The following is a 15,110-nucleotide window of genomic DNA, read 5'->3' as shown; positions in this document are numbered from 1 at the left end:
TAATATACTATATATCATATAGATCATATATAAGTCAGGCGTGGTGGCGTGCACCTGTAGTCCCAGTTACTTGGGAGGCTGAGGCAGGAGAATCGCTTGAACCCGGGAGGCGGAAGTTGCAGTGAGCTGAGATCGCACCACTGCACTGCGGCCTGGGTGACAGAGCGAGACTCCATCTAAAAACAAAATAAAAATAGAGCGGCAGAGCAGAGCGGAGCTGTGCGGCGCCAGCGCGGACCAGGCAGGCCGGCAGGCCACGCGGGCAACTCCAAGGGAGGACCATGGCGGGGAGCTACTGGCCCGGGGCTGCGGGAGCGGGAGACCTTAGTGGCAGTGGCTGCGGGAGGAGCCCAGGAGTCACCGCCGCTACCTGCGCTCTGCCTTGGGCCATCGTTGCTCCCCATGGGCCCGTGCGGATTCGCCTCCGTGAAGTGTCACAATGTCTGACTGGAAGGCAGTGATCAAGACTGCAGACACGTCTGAGGATATGCAACAGGATGCCATTGACTGAGCCGCGCAGGCCATGGAGAAGTACAACATAGAGAGGACATTGCTGCCTATATCAAGAAGGAATTTGACAAGAAATATAGCCCTACCTAGCATTGTATCGTGGGCCGAAATTTGGCAGCTACGTCACACACAAGACAAAGTACCTCATCTATTTTTGCTTGAGTCAAGTTGCGATCCTCCTCTTCATGTGAGGCTGGGTGGCCACAGTGAAGATGTCAGTGGCAGTGGCAGCGATGGCAAGCAGGGGGCGTTGCTAGGACTGTTTTGCACTGGGGCAAATCAGGAGGACATCAGGATGTCCTCTCCAATGGCTGTGCTACTGCATGGACTGTATATTCGTTTTCATGTGTATGTGGCAGTCAACACAACCAAACCTTTCTGTTCAGTTGCCTGGGAAAGACGGCTGCTTTATGTTTGTTTTTCAAGACTTTGAAAATATTTTTTGGTTGTATTGCACTAGGAAAATCTCTCCCACCTCTCCCTTTTCTCTTTTTTTTCCTATACAAAAGAAAAAGCCCTTAACAGACTACGAGGCCGAAAGACTAGGAGGGCTGAGGAAATCGGTCTCTGGAGGTGGAACTAAAACTGTGCAGCTGCCTCTTCCTGGCCCAGGTGGATGCTGGGAGGGCCAGCAGGCTGCAGGGGGGCTGTGTTGGGTCTGTCAAGGAGAAAAGGATAGGAAGAAAGGTGGAGGGATTGATCTAACACCAGGAGAATATTCCACTGAACTGTGATTCTATGGCTTGGGGCAGAGGGTGGGGTGGGGATGCATTCTCTAGGGCGCCCTGAAATATGTCTGTGTGTGGTGTGTGGGAGTGGGGAGCAGACTTGTCTTGCTGTCTGTCAGAAAATCTAAGTAAGGGCTGTCTCTTTGTGGATTACCTTCTTTTGTTCTTTCTGCCTGAGATCATGATAGGAGGATGTTGGGGGTAGGATTAGCTTGAATTTTTTTTTTTCTATTACATTTTTCTTCTGTCTGCTCCCTGCTTAGCCCTCCGTTTTCTCAATCCTCTGGTGTTCTCTTAGAGCAGCCCCTGTCGTTAGTTGGCTGGCCTTCAAAACTCTCATGTGTCGGGTTGACAATGGGGATCCAGAATGGGGATCCAGCGTATTCTTTTATTTTCAAGTCCATTCTTGGGGCTGGTGGGGAGGCAGAATGCCCCTCCCTAAGCCCTTTGTGTGTGCTGAGCTTGCTTTTTGATGTTGGCAGGGGAAGGAGGATCTCCCCTCCAGTCTCCAGGGTGGTGACTGAGTTTCCTATATCAAACCCTTCAATGGGCACAAAATGGAGTGCTTGATTTTAGGTTTTATTTTTTTATGAATGTCCAAACCTGTGTTTCTCCCTGCCCTCCCAGACTGTGTGGCCAGTTGAAAGTGTCTGGTTTGTGTTCATCTCTCCCTCATTTCTGGACCAAGGCCCGAGAGACCCTGCCACATCTCCTATGCTCTGCATCCATGTCTTTTTTGAACATTAAAGGTTGACTGATGCAATAACAATAATAAATCATAATGCGGTCTCACTTTACATTAGCATAAGTATTGTTAAAAAGCAAAAAATTACAGATGCTGGTAAGGATGTACAGAAAAGGGAACTCAAACTGTTGGTGAAAATGTAAATTAGTTCAGACTATGGAAAACAATAGAGAAAAAAACTAAAAATAGAACTACCATACCACCTAGCAATTCTTCTACTGGGCATTTATCCAAAGGAAATCAGTATACCAGAAGGATACATGCACTCCCATGTTTCTGACAGCTCTACTGACAGCAAAGATAAGGAATCAACCTAAGTGACCATCAACAGATGAACAGACAAAGGAAATGTGGTCTACGTACACAATGGAGTACTATTCAGTCATAAAAAAGAATGAAATCATGTCATTTACGGCAACATGGATGGATCTGGAGGACATTAAATAAGCCAGGCAGAGAGAGACAAATACTGGATGTTCTCACTCATATGTGGGAGCTAAGAAAGTTGACCTCATGGAGGTAGTGAGTACAATGATAGCTATCAGAGGATGGGAAGGGCATATGGGTGGGAGTGGCCATGAAGAGAGGCTGGTTAATGGGTACAAACATACAGTTAGATAAAGTTCTAATGTTTGATACAAAGTTGGGTGACTATAGTTAATAGTTAACAACAACGTATTATATATTTCAAAATAACTAGAAGAGAGGACTTGGAATGTTCCTTATAGGAATTCAAGGTGATGGATACCCCAAATACCCTAAATTGATCATCACATTCTATGCATGTAACAATATCGCATGTGCCCTAAATAAATATGTACAAATACTGTGCATTAATTAAAATTTAAAAAGACCAAGGTATGTGCTGTTAATGACAAACCCATTTTAAATATTAAGGTAGGTTAAAAGTGAAAAAATTAGGGGAAAAGAAAACAGTGCATGCAAGTACTGGTAAACTCCAAACAAGGTCTATCAACAGTTTAGTAATAGTATTGTACCAATGTCAACTTCAAGGTTTTAATAATACGGTTACTTAAAATGCTATCTTTGGGGGAAGCTGGATGAGAACAGAACTCTCTGTATTATTTGTGTAATTTTTCATGTCTTTACCAGCATCTAGGAAACTGTAACAGACTAACACATTAGATTGTAAATAGGGTAAACTCAAATAGCAGACTTAGCAATTTTGTTGAGAAAGAAAGGATGCTGACAGACATGGATTTCTGGATTAGGAAGGACAAGGATCTGCAGGCCAGGTCAAGAAAATAAGACTCCCAAGATCCAGTAATAAATACTATTGCCCAGTTGGCAGGAAACCCTACTTCTTCCCGTTTATATGTTGAGCTGCTAGAAGCAGGACTGAAATAAGTTACCCAAATAATAACTTCGTTGTTGCTCACTCCCTTCGAGGCAGAAAGAAGAAATGTTATGACAACAGAGCAGCAAGTCCCATGGTCCCAGCTAAAAGGCGGTATGGCTGTGACTGCTGAGGTGGAGAGTCCTCAAAGGTAAATTAATGTTGTCAGGAATGAAGGCTTCGCTATTTAATATAGAGCTTTGAGTGACCTGAAGACAGAAGTTAATTTGGTTGAATTGAGCATGGGTGGCCACTTAAAAGTAAGTGAAGGAAATGCCTTGCCTAATAGTATAAAGCCAAACACCTGGTTCCTGTCAACAGTCCAACCTGGCTTATAATGAGGACAGGGCTCTGGGTGCTGGGGCGGTCAAGGCTGGAAGACTGCAGGGCAGAACACAGTGGCGTGTGCATGGACAGAAAAGAAGTTTGGACCATAATCCTGAAAAACAATTCTGAATGCCATAATCTCAAATATTGAAATACTGAAAGATCAAAATCCCTGAAGTCTAAAAATCCAGAAAATTGCAATCCCAAAATTTCAAAATCTTGAAAATATAACGTAGGGAAAAAAATCTTAAAAATTATCTCAAAAACATTTATTTACATTTTTAAAGGGGGATTTATTTGAGAAACATAACACGAGAACACTTTGTAGGCCACTTCACACAATGAAATAGGCAGTAACATTTTTTGCAAGCATCAACACTCAGGCATACTAATGACAACTGCGTGGATATAACAATTATGAGCAGATGAACTGTATTCACAAAGAAATGGGTGAAAAAGCTAAATATATAAAAGCATACACCCAGCTTTATAACTGCAGTCATCTGAAATACTGTGATAGACAACATAAGTCTTCTGACGAGATCAATCAAAAACTTCAATGGGGGGCCGGGCACAGTGGCTCACTCTGTAATCCCAGCACTTTGGGAGGCCGAGGCGGGCAGATCATTTCAGGTCAGGAGTTTGAGACCAGCCTGACCAACATGGTGAAACCCTGTCTCTACCAAAAATACAAAAATTAGCCAGGCATGGTGGTAGGCACCTATGATCCCAGCTACTTAGGAGGCTGAGGCAGGAGAATTGCCTGAATCCAGTAGGTGGAGCTTACAGTGAGCCGAGATCACGAAAACCGCACTCCAGCTGGGGCAACAGAGCAAGACTCCATCTCAAAAGAAAAAAACAGCAAAAAAACAAAAAACAAAACTTGGCTGGGCATGGTGGCTCACGTCTGCAATACCAGCATTTTGGGAGGCCAACATGGGCAGATCACCTGAGGTCAGGAGTTCAAGACCAGCCTGGCCAACATGGTGAAACCCTGTCTCTACAAAAATACAAAATTAGCCAGGTGCGGTGGTGGGTGCCTGTAGTCCCAGCTACTTGAGAGGCTGAGGCAGGAGAATCGCTTGAACCCAGGAGGCAGAAGTTGCAGTGAGCCGAGATGGTGCCACTGCACTCCAGCCTGAGCGACAGAGCAAGACTCTGTCTTAAAAACAAAACAAAACACACACACACACACACCAAAAAAACCCTTCAATGGGTAACCACCACATACACAGTAGCCCAAAGAGCCAAGATTCCCAGAAATTTTATCTTTGACAAACGCAGACATACAAAGAGTATATCGCTTCCTTTACTGAGGAAGTTTCTACATTTTTACATACATGCACAATGCTTACACACAGTTAATGCTGTGATAATGTACTTTGTGGTGTCAAATTTCTGATGTCCGAGGCAGCAGCAGAAAATTTGTCCCAGCTCTGAGAGGGACTAATTTGCCTTCTCGGTTCTCTATAGGCCGGCTGATTGGATGGCCCCTGCCAACATGAGGACAGATCTTTCCCACTTGGTCCACTGAGACTCACATACACGTCTCCCCTAGAAAGACTCTCACAGATACACTGAAAATAATGCCTTACTAGGTTTCTAGTATTCCTTAATCCAGACAAGTTGCCACCTAAAATTATGTCCCCAAGTCCACTTCTTGTCAACTTGGCACCCATATGAATCTCCTTAAACCATAATTTCCTAGTAAAGACAGTAACAAGGTAATAGTTCTGCCTGTCATGATGCAAGTACACTGCATACAACTGAAAACACATTAATCCCTTCCCCAGAATTTGTCTCACAGGATTTCAAAGATTTTAATCTATTGAAATTTTAGATGTTAGAGATTTTAGACCCTAAAGATTTTGTTATTTCAGGATTTTGACATTCAGGATTATGTATTTTGAGATTATGATCAGCACCAAAGTAAGGGGTCTTAGAAGCTGTACACTCATCGGATGCTGGAGATAGATGGGGGAAGAATAGCAGCAGTGCTCAGGCACTGAACCTGGAGACAGTGGTCAATGGAAAAAAATGCTGACAATCAAATTTCTTCCCCACCACCACTGGGAAACATAAAAACACAAGAGAACACTTTGTAGGCCACTTTACACAATGAAATAGGCAGTACTATTTTTTTGTAAGCATAAACACTCAGGTATACTAACGACAACTGCGTGGATATAACAATTACGAGCAGATGAACTCTATTCCCCACCACCATTGCTCCTTCTGTCATTGTAGACTAGCTTCCTCTGCCACCTGGAACTCCCAGCTGGGGGATAACCTGATCTTTTGGCATCTGTGCTGTAGCACCTGATGCACGTTGAACTTCTTGGTCTGTGTTCCTATAGGAAAAAAGTCACCTTAATTCAACTGATAGGGTTTGGACAAGGCTTGGAGTGGGGAAGGAAACCTGAAATTGTTAGGGGCCAGGGAGAGTTGAGCTGGCAGTTTGAACAGTCAAAGCTTTAATCACTTACTGAAATAGCAAGAGGTTAAACTAGAGAAAGCGCCAACTCCCTTCTGTCCTATCCCAGCCCCCAAGTTTTTGACGAGGAGCTGGACCCCTCAAAAATAATGTCACCAGGGCTCTTTGGACAGATTCAACATATGTATAATAGAATTCATGGATTTTATGCCTGCACTTCTTGGTCTATATCTTATTCCATCTCACTCTCAAGGAATACTACACAGACTGATCCCCCTCCCTGGATGGTCCAGTATAAGTAATATAGGCCTCCAGGAGAAGTTTCAAAGACTTAATGGCTGCCTGAGTACTCAGAGAGGCAACAGCTCAATACCAACAATCCCAACAGCTGCCTGACCCAGCCACCACGTACATCTTTGTATGTTAACAAAAGAAGGCAGCTATTAACCTGCTAAGCTTTTGTTGACACTTAATGTGATTTAACGTAGCTCTTGTGACTCTTTGGCTTGACATTCCCATTTCGCGGTGGGTCAACTTGGACTTAATGACTAACAAGGTGAAAAGAATCTAACAAGCCTCGCTAGTCAAAGAGAAATAGCATAGCTGTCTTTGGTCCTACATGAAAAAACGGCAGCTATCCTTTTGGAGGTAAACTGTACGGCCAACTCCACTGCACAAAGCAATCCCCAAAGAATTGGTTCAGTGGGGCCCTTGACTTAGTTTCTCCTAAATTTCTGGGCCTACTTCACGAATTGTTTGGCTACAATGAAACATAATGGAGTCCAATGAGCTGCTGCTGCTGTTCACCTTCAGTACCAGCTATGTAAAACCAAAAGCAGATGTGGCTGCTCCTCTCAATTACTAGAACTCAAGACAGTCCTCATGGCTCTGGCCAATACTCTCCCTGATGAACCTCACTATGTTTTAATTAGGTTTGGAGCGGTTGCCAATGACCTGTCAGGTCTGCCACATTAAATCATATAGACTGGCAGATTAAAAACACTTTTCTTTGGCCATCAAACTCAGAGAAATTGCTTAACTTTCCCAACAATTAAGTAAATGAATATTCAAATTAGATAACATTTCTTATACAGGCATACCTTGGAGATACTACAGACTGAGTTCCAGACCATCATGAGAAAGAGAGTCACACAAATTTTGGGGTTTCCCAGTGCATATAAAAGTATGTTTACACTATACTGTAGCATATTAAATGTGCAATAGCATTTTGTCTAAAAGAACAATGTACATAATTTTAAAATACTTGATTGCTAAAAAATGCTGACACAGAGACATGACATGAACACATGCTGTTGGAAAATGACACCAATATAGACTTGTTTGATGCAGGGTTGCCACCAACTTTCAATTTGTAAAAAAAAAAAAAGTATCTGCAAGGTGCAATAAAGCAAAGTAGAATAAAATGAGGTATGTCTGTACTGACAAAAATGAAAAGCTCAGCAATACCCAGTACTGGCCAGGGAATGGATGTAAGTTACTTTTAAACACTGTTCCTGGCATGTAAATTGGTGCAGTGCCTTCTGAAAGGCAACTTTTAACTGAAAATGCACATATACACTGACTGAAAGATCCCACATCTAAATAGGTATCAAAGAGAAAGAATCAAACATATATGAGGGATGTGCTAGCAGGTTAATAAAAGTGGGAGTAACATGCCATTAAATTTTAATTATACCCTCTCCCATTACCTACTATATATTTCATTATAATTCCCAACAAACTTTTGGAATCTGTATCTGTACCTACCATTTTTTACTGTTTTCCCCAGGATTCCACGGACACCTTTTTCAAAGGGTCACCGTAAGATAATTAAAACTAATGTCCTGTTAACAATCCTCATTTTTTCCATCACTAGATAGCAGTCAACACAGACTGAAATTACATTTATGGTAACTGTCTATCATGTGCTTTCATACACACAAAAATATATATAAAAGCTCATATGACCTAATAAACTATCTGAAATAGATGGTATCAATCCTTTCTTACAGATGAGGAAACAAGCCAAGAGTGGCTTGCCTGAGATCACAATCATTCAGGAAAATGAACCCAGAAGATCTAAGTGCTCATCCCACTAATGGCTGGTTCTGTAACTGTCTTCTACTAGTTCCTTTTATAGAATTCTTTTTCTATTATTTAACAAAACTGAAAATCAAGATTATTCCTTTTCCTCAGTGGATCCTAACTTTATTACAGTGAACCTGAATGAAACAAAGTGAAAATAATTAGTATAAGGCCTGGTATATTATAAGGCCAAGTATTCATATTACTGACTTCCTAGAAGCATATAAAAACAGGCTAATCCAGGAGTTCAAAAGTATATATGCTCAACTCATTAAAACCCACATCTATGGTTACACTAACTTAGATGAAAACAACCAAACAACTATCGTTTTGTAGCAATTGGCAGACTTTAATATTCAAGAAAAATTAACTTCATCATACACATTAAAAATATAGGAAATTTCATGCAGACATGAAGCTTCCAATTCAGCTTTTGTGGCAACTTTTGAATGAGAGTTACATATAAATACAGTACATTTTACAGTTACCGAACTTCATAATTTTATACTGTGATTTATACAGCTTCTCCTTATATTGTACATATTCCACCTTGCTCACTTGATTAGCATACCCTATATCTGCACTGCTTCAGAATATAGAAATTAAAGAAAAAAACACAAGCACAATGGACTATCTCCTCGCATTTCACAAAGTAAATGAAAATTTATGTGTATACAGCTAATTTAAGAAAAACATTTTAAACTTTAAGGCTTACATACTTTAGTAGCTAGGACTAAAATTAAGAAATACAAAGTTAAATAAATCCTCCAGTGATACTTCTATTAATGATTGATACCACATTTTCAAGTTTAGAATATATTAACTGCGAAAGCTGTAAGAAAAAAAGTGATGCAAATTTGTGTAGAACATTTAAAAAACAATATTCGTGATACAAGGGATAAATTAACAAATGAAGTAACTGATTTCAGAATTAACTAAAACATATGCTATAATTTAGAAATGTAACATTATTAAAGAAAACCTAATAGAAAAAAAATTAATAAAGCCAACCCACCAGTGTCAACCTGTTTTTGCCTGTGACAAAAACAAAGATCATTTGCTTTGATGCAAGTTGTAAAAAAGTGAATACTAGTCAGTGAATAAAAAGCATGTCTAAGTCATTCAAAAACAGCATGCATTCCTTTCTGTTCAATTGATTTTTAAAAAATACTTATGTACTTTGCAAGTTTTCTTCTTTAAAAACAATAGTTTGAGTTTTTCTCTTCCTTGCCACTAAATTCAAACTCATTCATGTAAGTAATAAGAATTTCCACCAAATGAACATCTGCTAAGTACTGAGGGACACAAAAAAGAGAGATCTTTAAAAAAAAGTTACAGTTTTCCCAATTTTGACATGTCAAATTAACTGCATGAAACCCTCTATTGCATAGTGAGAGTAAAGGTCACAAAAGTCCTATCACTGTACACGGAAAAGGTCCCCCCAACTAGTAAGATGCCAAATAGGGTAGTGACTCCCCAGCCTAAGTGACAACAAAGGTTTAAACATTTACAAGTAAGTTTTCCTATTAAAACATGACTTTTATGCGACCAGCACATTGCTGAGATTAAATCCATCTAATTTAAATTGCCACAGAGGTCATTTAAAGCAATCACAATCATCTGTGAAAATATTCAAGAAGAGTTCTTCCTTTTCTCCAAGAAAAGGCTAAAACATTAGTCATCTCTACTTTCCAAGCTACTGGAAACAGAATAACATACATTAAAAAATACAAAGGAAAACTCCCTCCAATAAAGATCTGCTAGAGGTAGAAATTTAAAGCAGCATATACTGTTTAAGCTCCATCTATCAGGGAACAAAATTGGCATTAATCTGAAATTACATGATGGCTGCTGCTTACAATATTGAAGACACAGACCATGGGCAGTAATTTATCCCTGAATTTCATAATCAAAATTTCCCACATTAATACTATTATGACAGTTTTTCCTAGTATATAATTGTTTTAATGAAAAAAGTGCTTGCTTTCATAATCCAGATAATCTAAAGAAAAGACATTATTGTAAACATCACACTGTCAAACTCTGTATTCATTTAGAGTCTGAAAATCATATATTTCAAATGGGTAAATTTTATTCTTATTTTCTGTTTCCTAGCACTACTTTTAATAAAGGCTTTTTATTTCTCACTTTGAATGTTGAGATCTCGTATATTTCAAAGTGATCCATGATGAGTATGCTTTCATAAAGTGTTCAGTTTATTGTGGCCAAAAGACTTTGATAATTTCTCAGTTATTTGAATATATTTTACCGGCCTGTGATGCTATTAAATTTAACATTTCATAAAAAAGAAATGTTTGATGCTTCTTTAAGTTCATCTGAGCTAGAAAATACAAAATTAAATTAATCTGAATGATAGAAGAATAGACACAGGCCAGGCGCGGTGGTACATGCCTATAGTCCTAGCTACTCGGGAGGCTAAGGCAGGAAGATCGCTTGAGTCCAGGAGTTTGAGGTTACAGTGAGCTATGATCGTGCCACTGCACTCCAGCCTGGGAGACAGAGCAGGATCCTGTCTCTGAAGAAAAAAAAAAAAGAAGACACATTTTACGCATAGTTTTCTTAGATTGAAAGTGAACAAAGTCCCAACTCCAGATGCTGAATATGACTGAGGATCCTTAAGACTCTTCTAAAAGTTACATGTGCAATGCATACAAAACAACAAAAAAAGGAAGATTATTATGGACTTCAATACTATTAGTCATTAATACGGCAGACTTGCAATGGACAGCATCATGAAGACACTGGAGATTAGGTTTTTTTCCTACTGAAACACAATCTGGGCTTCAAGGAAAAAGTATACTTCAAGACATTTCCTCCATTTTTACTTGTGTAGTACAAATCTGCATGGCATAGTATATTTCTGAAAAAGCAATAGACATATTAAGAAAATAGACACTATTTCTAAATTTTGTTAGGAATAAGAAGGCACCACTGATTTGAGGTTGTGTCCTGTCATCACTGATAGTTGATTTTGAGTCGTTTATTTCAGCATTTGTTCTTACTAAACGTTTTTCCAGGTGGTATCACTTGAGACCATTATTGTGGCTTACGGACCACAAACAAGACACATTCATAGTAGTATTTCATCATAGAGAGATCATTCACAGTATATGTTGACAATACAGATTCTTTTTCCACCTGCAATGCAAACAATAATAATACTGACTATGACAGTCATGATGACCACACCACTAACAAATTCTGAGCACGTATGTATCAGTGGCAGGCACTATTTTAAGAATATTCATTTATTATATACAACTACCCCCATAAGAGAGGTACTATTAATATTAGTAGTCTCACTTTACAAAGAACAGTCGCACTAATAAGTGACGGAACTGAGGTTCAAACTCAGGCAGTCTTGAACTCTGAACTACTATAATACATTGCTTCTCGTCATTCTTAAAAACAAATCTATTGTTTCTAAAATGGAAGGCTTCCAAATAAATGAACTGAAACACAAGAGCCAAAATATCACAAAACTTTATAGTAATGCACATGATTAAAAAAAGATGAAGCAGTACACAAGGACAAGGACATATTGTGAATATCCCTCTTATACTTGCCCTCCCACCCCTTTTTGTTTTCCCCAGAGCCTACTCTACTTTCTATCTATAAGTGAGAGTCTGTAAGAACAGTATTATAATGATCAGCTACCATTTACTGAAAGGCTATTTCACCAGAAAGTATAGTTTTCCCTTTATGTACACGTTATCCCAAATCCTTATAATTCTGGAAGCTAAGTAATACAGGTCAAGCATCCCTAATCTGAAAATCTGAAACGCTCCAAAATCCAAAATGTTTTGAGCACCTACATAATGCCACAAGTGACAAATTCCACATCTGATTCATGTGCAGGTGGTCAAAATTTTAAAATATTGTATAAAATTACCTTCGGGCTATGCTTATAAGGCATATATAAAACATAAATGAATTTCATATTTAGACTTCAGTCCCCTCCCAAGATATGTCATTATGTATATGCATATATTGCAAAATTGGAAAAAAAATCCAAAATCCAACACATTTCTGGTCCCAAGCATTTTGAGTAAGGGGTACTCAACCTGTATTTTCTTCCCTTTCTAGATAAGAAAACAGAATTCAAACAGTCACTAACAGCCATGATATCAACACTTCTGTCAAGGTGCTTTGGGAGTTAAACTTTGGCAATATTTTATTCCATTCTTACCTCTACCTTGAATCCATACTGCAGAACAACGTTTTTTATATCCTCATAGCTCAATTCTATGGAAAGTTCATTTGCCAGATTTTCAAAGTGGTACAGCAGAGGACCTATGGTTTAAAGATACTATGAATTACTTGAATATAAACACACACTCATAGCTGTGTTACACTGAATTCCAAGTTGAGTAAGTTAGGCACTGGATAAGACAAACATAAAAAGTCTGGGCATTTGAAAATTTGGCCTAGTATCTGACACCATCAAGAGATGGGCCTACACTCATGAGGAGTGAGTCCCTCTGGTCTACCTGCCTTGCACTGTGATTCACACCATAGGCCTTCACCTTTAACTTTCAAGTTACTGAAGGAGTAGATGAATCAGGTAATGCTAAGTCCTCAAATTCCAAATGTATTCTGCAATTATAATTCCATAAGTAAATGCCAAACTGCAGTTACCAACTGTGTATCATATGAAAACAAAGAAGGAGCCTCAAGTTAACCTAGGCAGTAAAAGGTGGACAGAAGTTATAGAGAAGGTTTCCTCAAAGAAGGAAGTAACACTAGAGCTGGCTTTTTTTTTTAAGTGCACTGTTCATATCACAGCTCTAACATCTAATAACTGTGTGCCTATGGGCAATTCACTAACTGCTTCATCTATAATATGACTTTTTATTTTTATTTTATTTATTTATTTATTTTTAGATAGAATCTCACTCTGTTGCCCAGGCTGGGTAGGGTACAGTGGCACGATCTGGGCTTACTGCAACCTCCACCTCCCAGGTTCAAGCGATTTTCCTGCCTCCGCCTCTTGAATAGCTGGGATTACAGGGGCCTGTCATCACGCCAGGCTAATTTTTATATTTTTAGTAGAGACAGGGTTTCACCATGTTGGCCGGGCTGCTTGAACTCCTGACCTCAAGTCATCCACCAGCCTTGGCCTCCCAAAGTGTTGCAATTACAGGCGTGAGCCACCGTGTGTGCCCTGTAATATGACTTTAAGGTGAGATAATATGTATTACACCTGTCATAAACAAGGCACTAAGTAAATGACAGGTATTACACTATTTCTATGACATCCTCCCTTTACTATTTGCTCATTCCATACATTCAAGAAATGAACATATGATTTAAAGCATGATTTTCAAATCTTTCAATCTATCATTTTGCCTAATATATCAGCCTCATCCAGGAACCATTATCACTTAACACAGTTATATATACACCTCAGGCTAATCTAGACAATCTTCTCTTTACTTTTCATTGGGTTAATTAAAAATCCTGCAACCAGCTCTCTACTCCTACTTCTCATACAATGTGCTAACCATGGAAGATAAAAGTATTTAATAACAAGACAAAGTTTCTGCTACCAAGAGGCTTACCATTCTGTGGATCACAGTTAGGGTAAAAAAGTTTTTCTTTCTCCTTTCTCTATCCTACGTAAACGACTAGAAAAAATGACCATGAATATAATGTATATGTTAGTGCTACTTACAAAAGATAACAATTATGTAATAGGACAGATGGCAAATAATGGAGGCTTTGTGTCCCACTTACAGTGTCTAGCATATATTCTTATTTGTGTTCTTCCCCATTACCCTTTAAGAATGTAAGAGATACTTGTAGTAGTAGGGTCATACAAAAATAGGCTGCAGGCCACATTTGGTCTATGGGCTGTAGTTTGCCAACTCCTGACTAAATGTACGAATATTTAAGGTTTTCCCATACATTATTTTATAAGATGTTACTGTTTTTCCAGAAGAAAGTTATATCATTTTACATCCCCACCAGCAGAACAAAAGCATATCCCATCTCACTGTACTTACCTAAGCTTTAAGTAAGCAAATTTTAAAACTTAGTGAATATGATAGGTGAAAAATGGTAGCACATTTATATTGATTTATTTGACTAACAGTGAGAATGAACTTTTTTTTTGTATATAGGCTGTTTACATTTACTCTTTTTTTCATTTTTTTTTACTGAGTGTTAGAGTCTTGCTGTGTCACCCAGGTTGAAGTGCAATGGCATAAGCATAGTTCACTGCAGCCTTGAATTTCTGGGCTCAAGTGATCCTCCCACCTCAGCTCCCAAGTAGCTGGGACTACAGGCATATGCCACTACACCTGGCTAATTTTTAAACTTTTTTTTTAGAGATGAGGGGTCTTGCTGTGTTGCCCAGGCTGGTCTAGAAATCCTGGCCTCAATCGGTCTGCCTGGCTTGACCTCAGGAGCTGTCAGGATTACAAGCATGAGCTATGTCATCCAGTTTTTTTTTTTTTTTTTAATAACTTGCATATTTATGTTGTACAGCCTATTTCATTGCTGGGTAGTTTTCTCTGTTTTCCTCCTCTAAAGAATTTTTTTAATCTAAAAATATAGTTTACTGTTGATATGGTTTGGCTTTGTGCCTCCACCCAAATCTCATCTCCAATTATAATCCCACGTGGAGGGAGGGACTTGATGGGAGGGGACTGGATCATGTGGGCAGTTCCCCCCAAGCTGTTCTCATGATACTGAGTTCCTGCAAGATCTGATGCTTTAAAAGTGGCAGTTCCTCCCTTACCCTCTCTCCCCTGCCACCCTGTGAAGAAGGTGCCTGCTTCCCCTTCTGCCATGATTGTAAGTTTCCTGAGACCTCCCCAGCAATATGGAATTGTGAGTCAATTAAATCTCTTTTGTTTGTAAATTACCCAGTCTCAGGTAGTATCTTTTTTTTTTTTTTTT

The 15,110-nt window shown here is 39.2% G+C and overlaps 1 protein-coding gene and 1 long non-coding RNA gene across 2 annotated transcripts in view; one reads left to right on the top strand and one right to left on the bottom strand.

Moving 5' to 3' along the window:
• The window catches only part of LOC105515242, a 48,600-nt gene that overhangs the window by 24,514 nt on the left and 8,976 nt on the right, over positions 1-15,110 (top strand). Inside the window, exon 2 of the long non-coding RNA XR_001002285.1 lies at positions 3,394-3,491. This is a non-coding gene — a long non-coding RNA (uncharacterized LOC105515242). The remainder of the gene's footprint in view (positions 1-3,393; positions 3,492-15,110) is intronic.
• LOC105515244 (chromosome unknown open reading frame, human C9orf41) overlaps positions 8,288-15,110 on the bottom strand; it is a 45,756-nt gene continuing 38,933 nt past the window's right edge. Inside the window, exons 7-8 of the mRNA XM_011947019.1 lie at positions 12,397-12,500; positions 8,288-11,345 (exon numbers count right to left, since the gene is read on the bottom strand). Of these exons, the coding sequence (XP_011802409.1) occupies positions 11,244-11,345; positions 12,397-12,500 (206 nt within the window). The 3' untranslated portion in view covers positions 8,288-11,243. The remainder of the gene's footprint in view (positions 11,346-12,396; positions 12,501-15,110) is intronic.

The sequence above is a fragment of the Colobus angolensis genome, unplaced genomic scaffold, assembly GCF_000951035.1.
Source record: "Colobus angolensis palliatus isolate OR3802 unplaced genomic scaffold, Cang.pa_1.0 Scaffold257, whole genome shotgun sequence".
Classification (NCBI taxonomy): Eukaryota; Metazoa; Chordata; class Mammalia; order Primates; family Cercopithecidae; genus Colobus; species Colobus angolensis.
The sequence above is the reverse complement of the archived record's forward strand: the minus strand, read 5'-3'. Positions and strand labels throughout refer to the sequence as shown.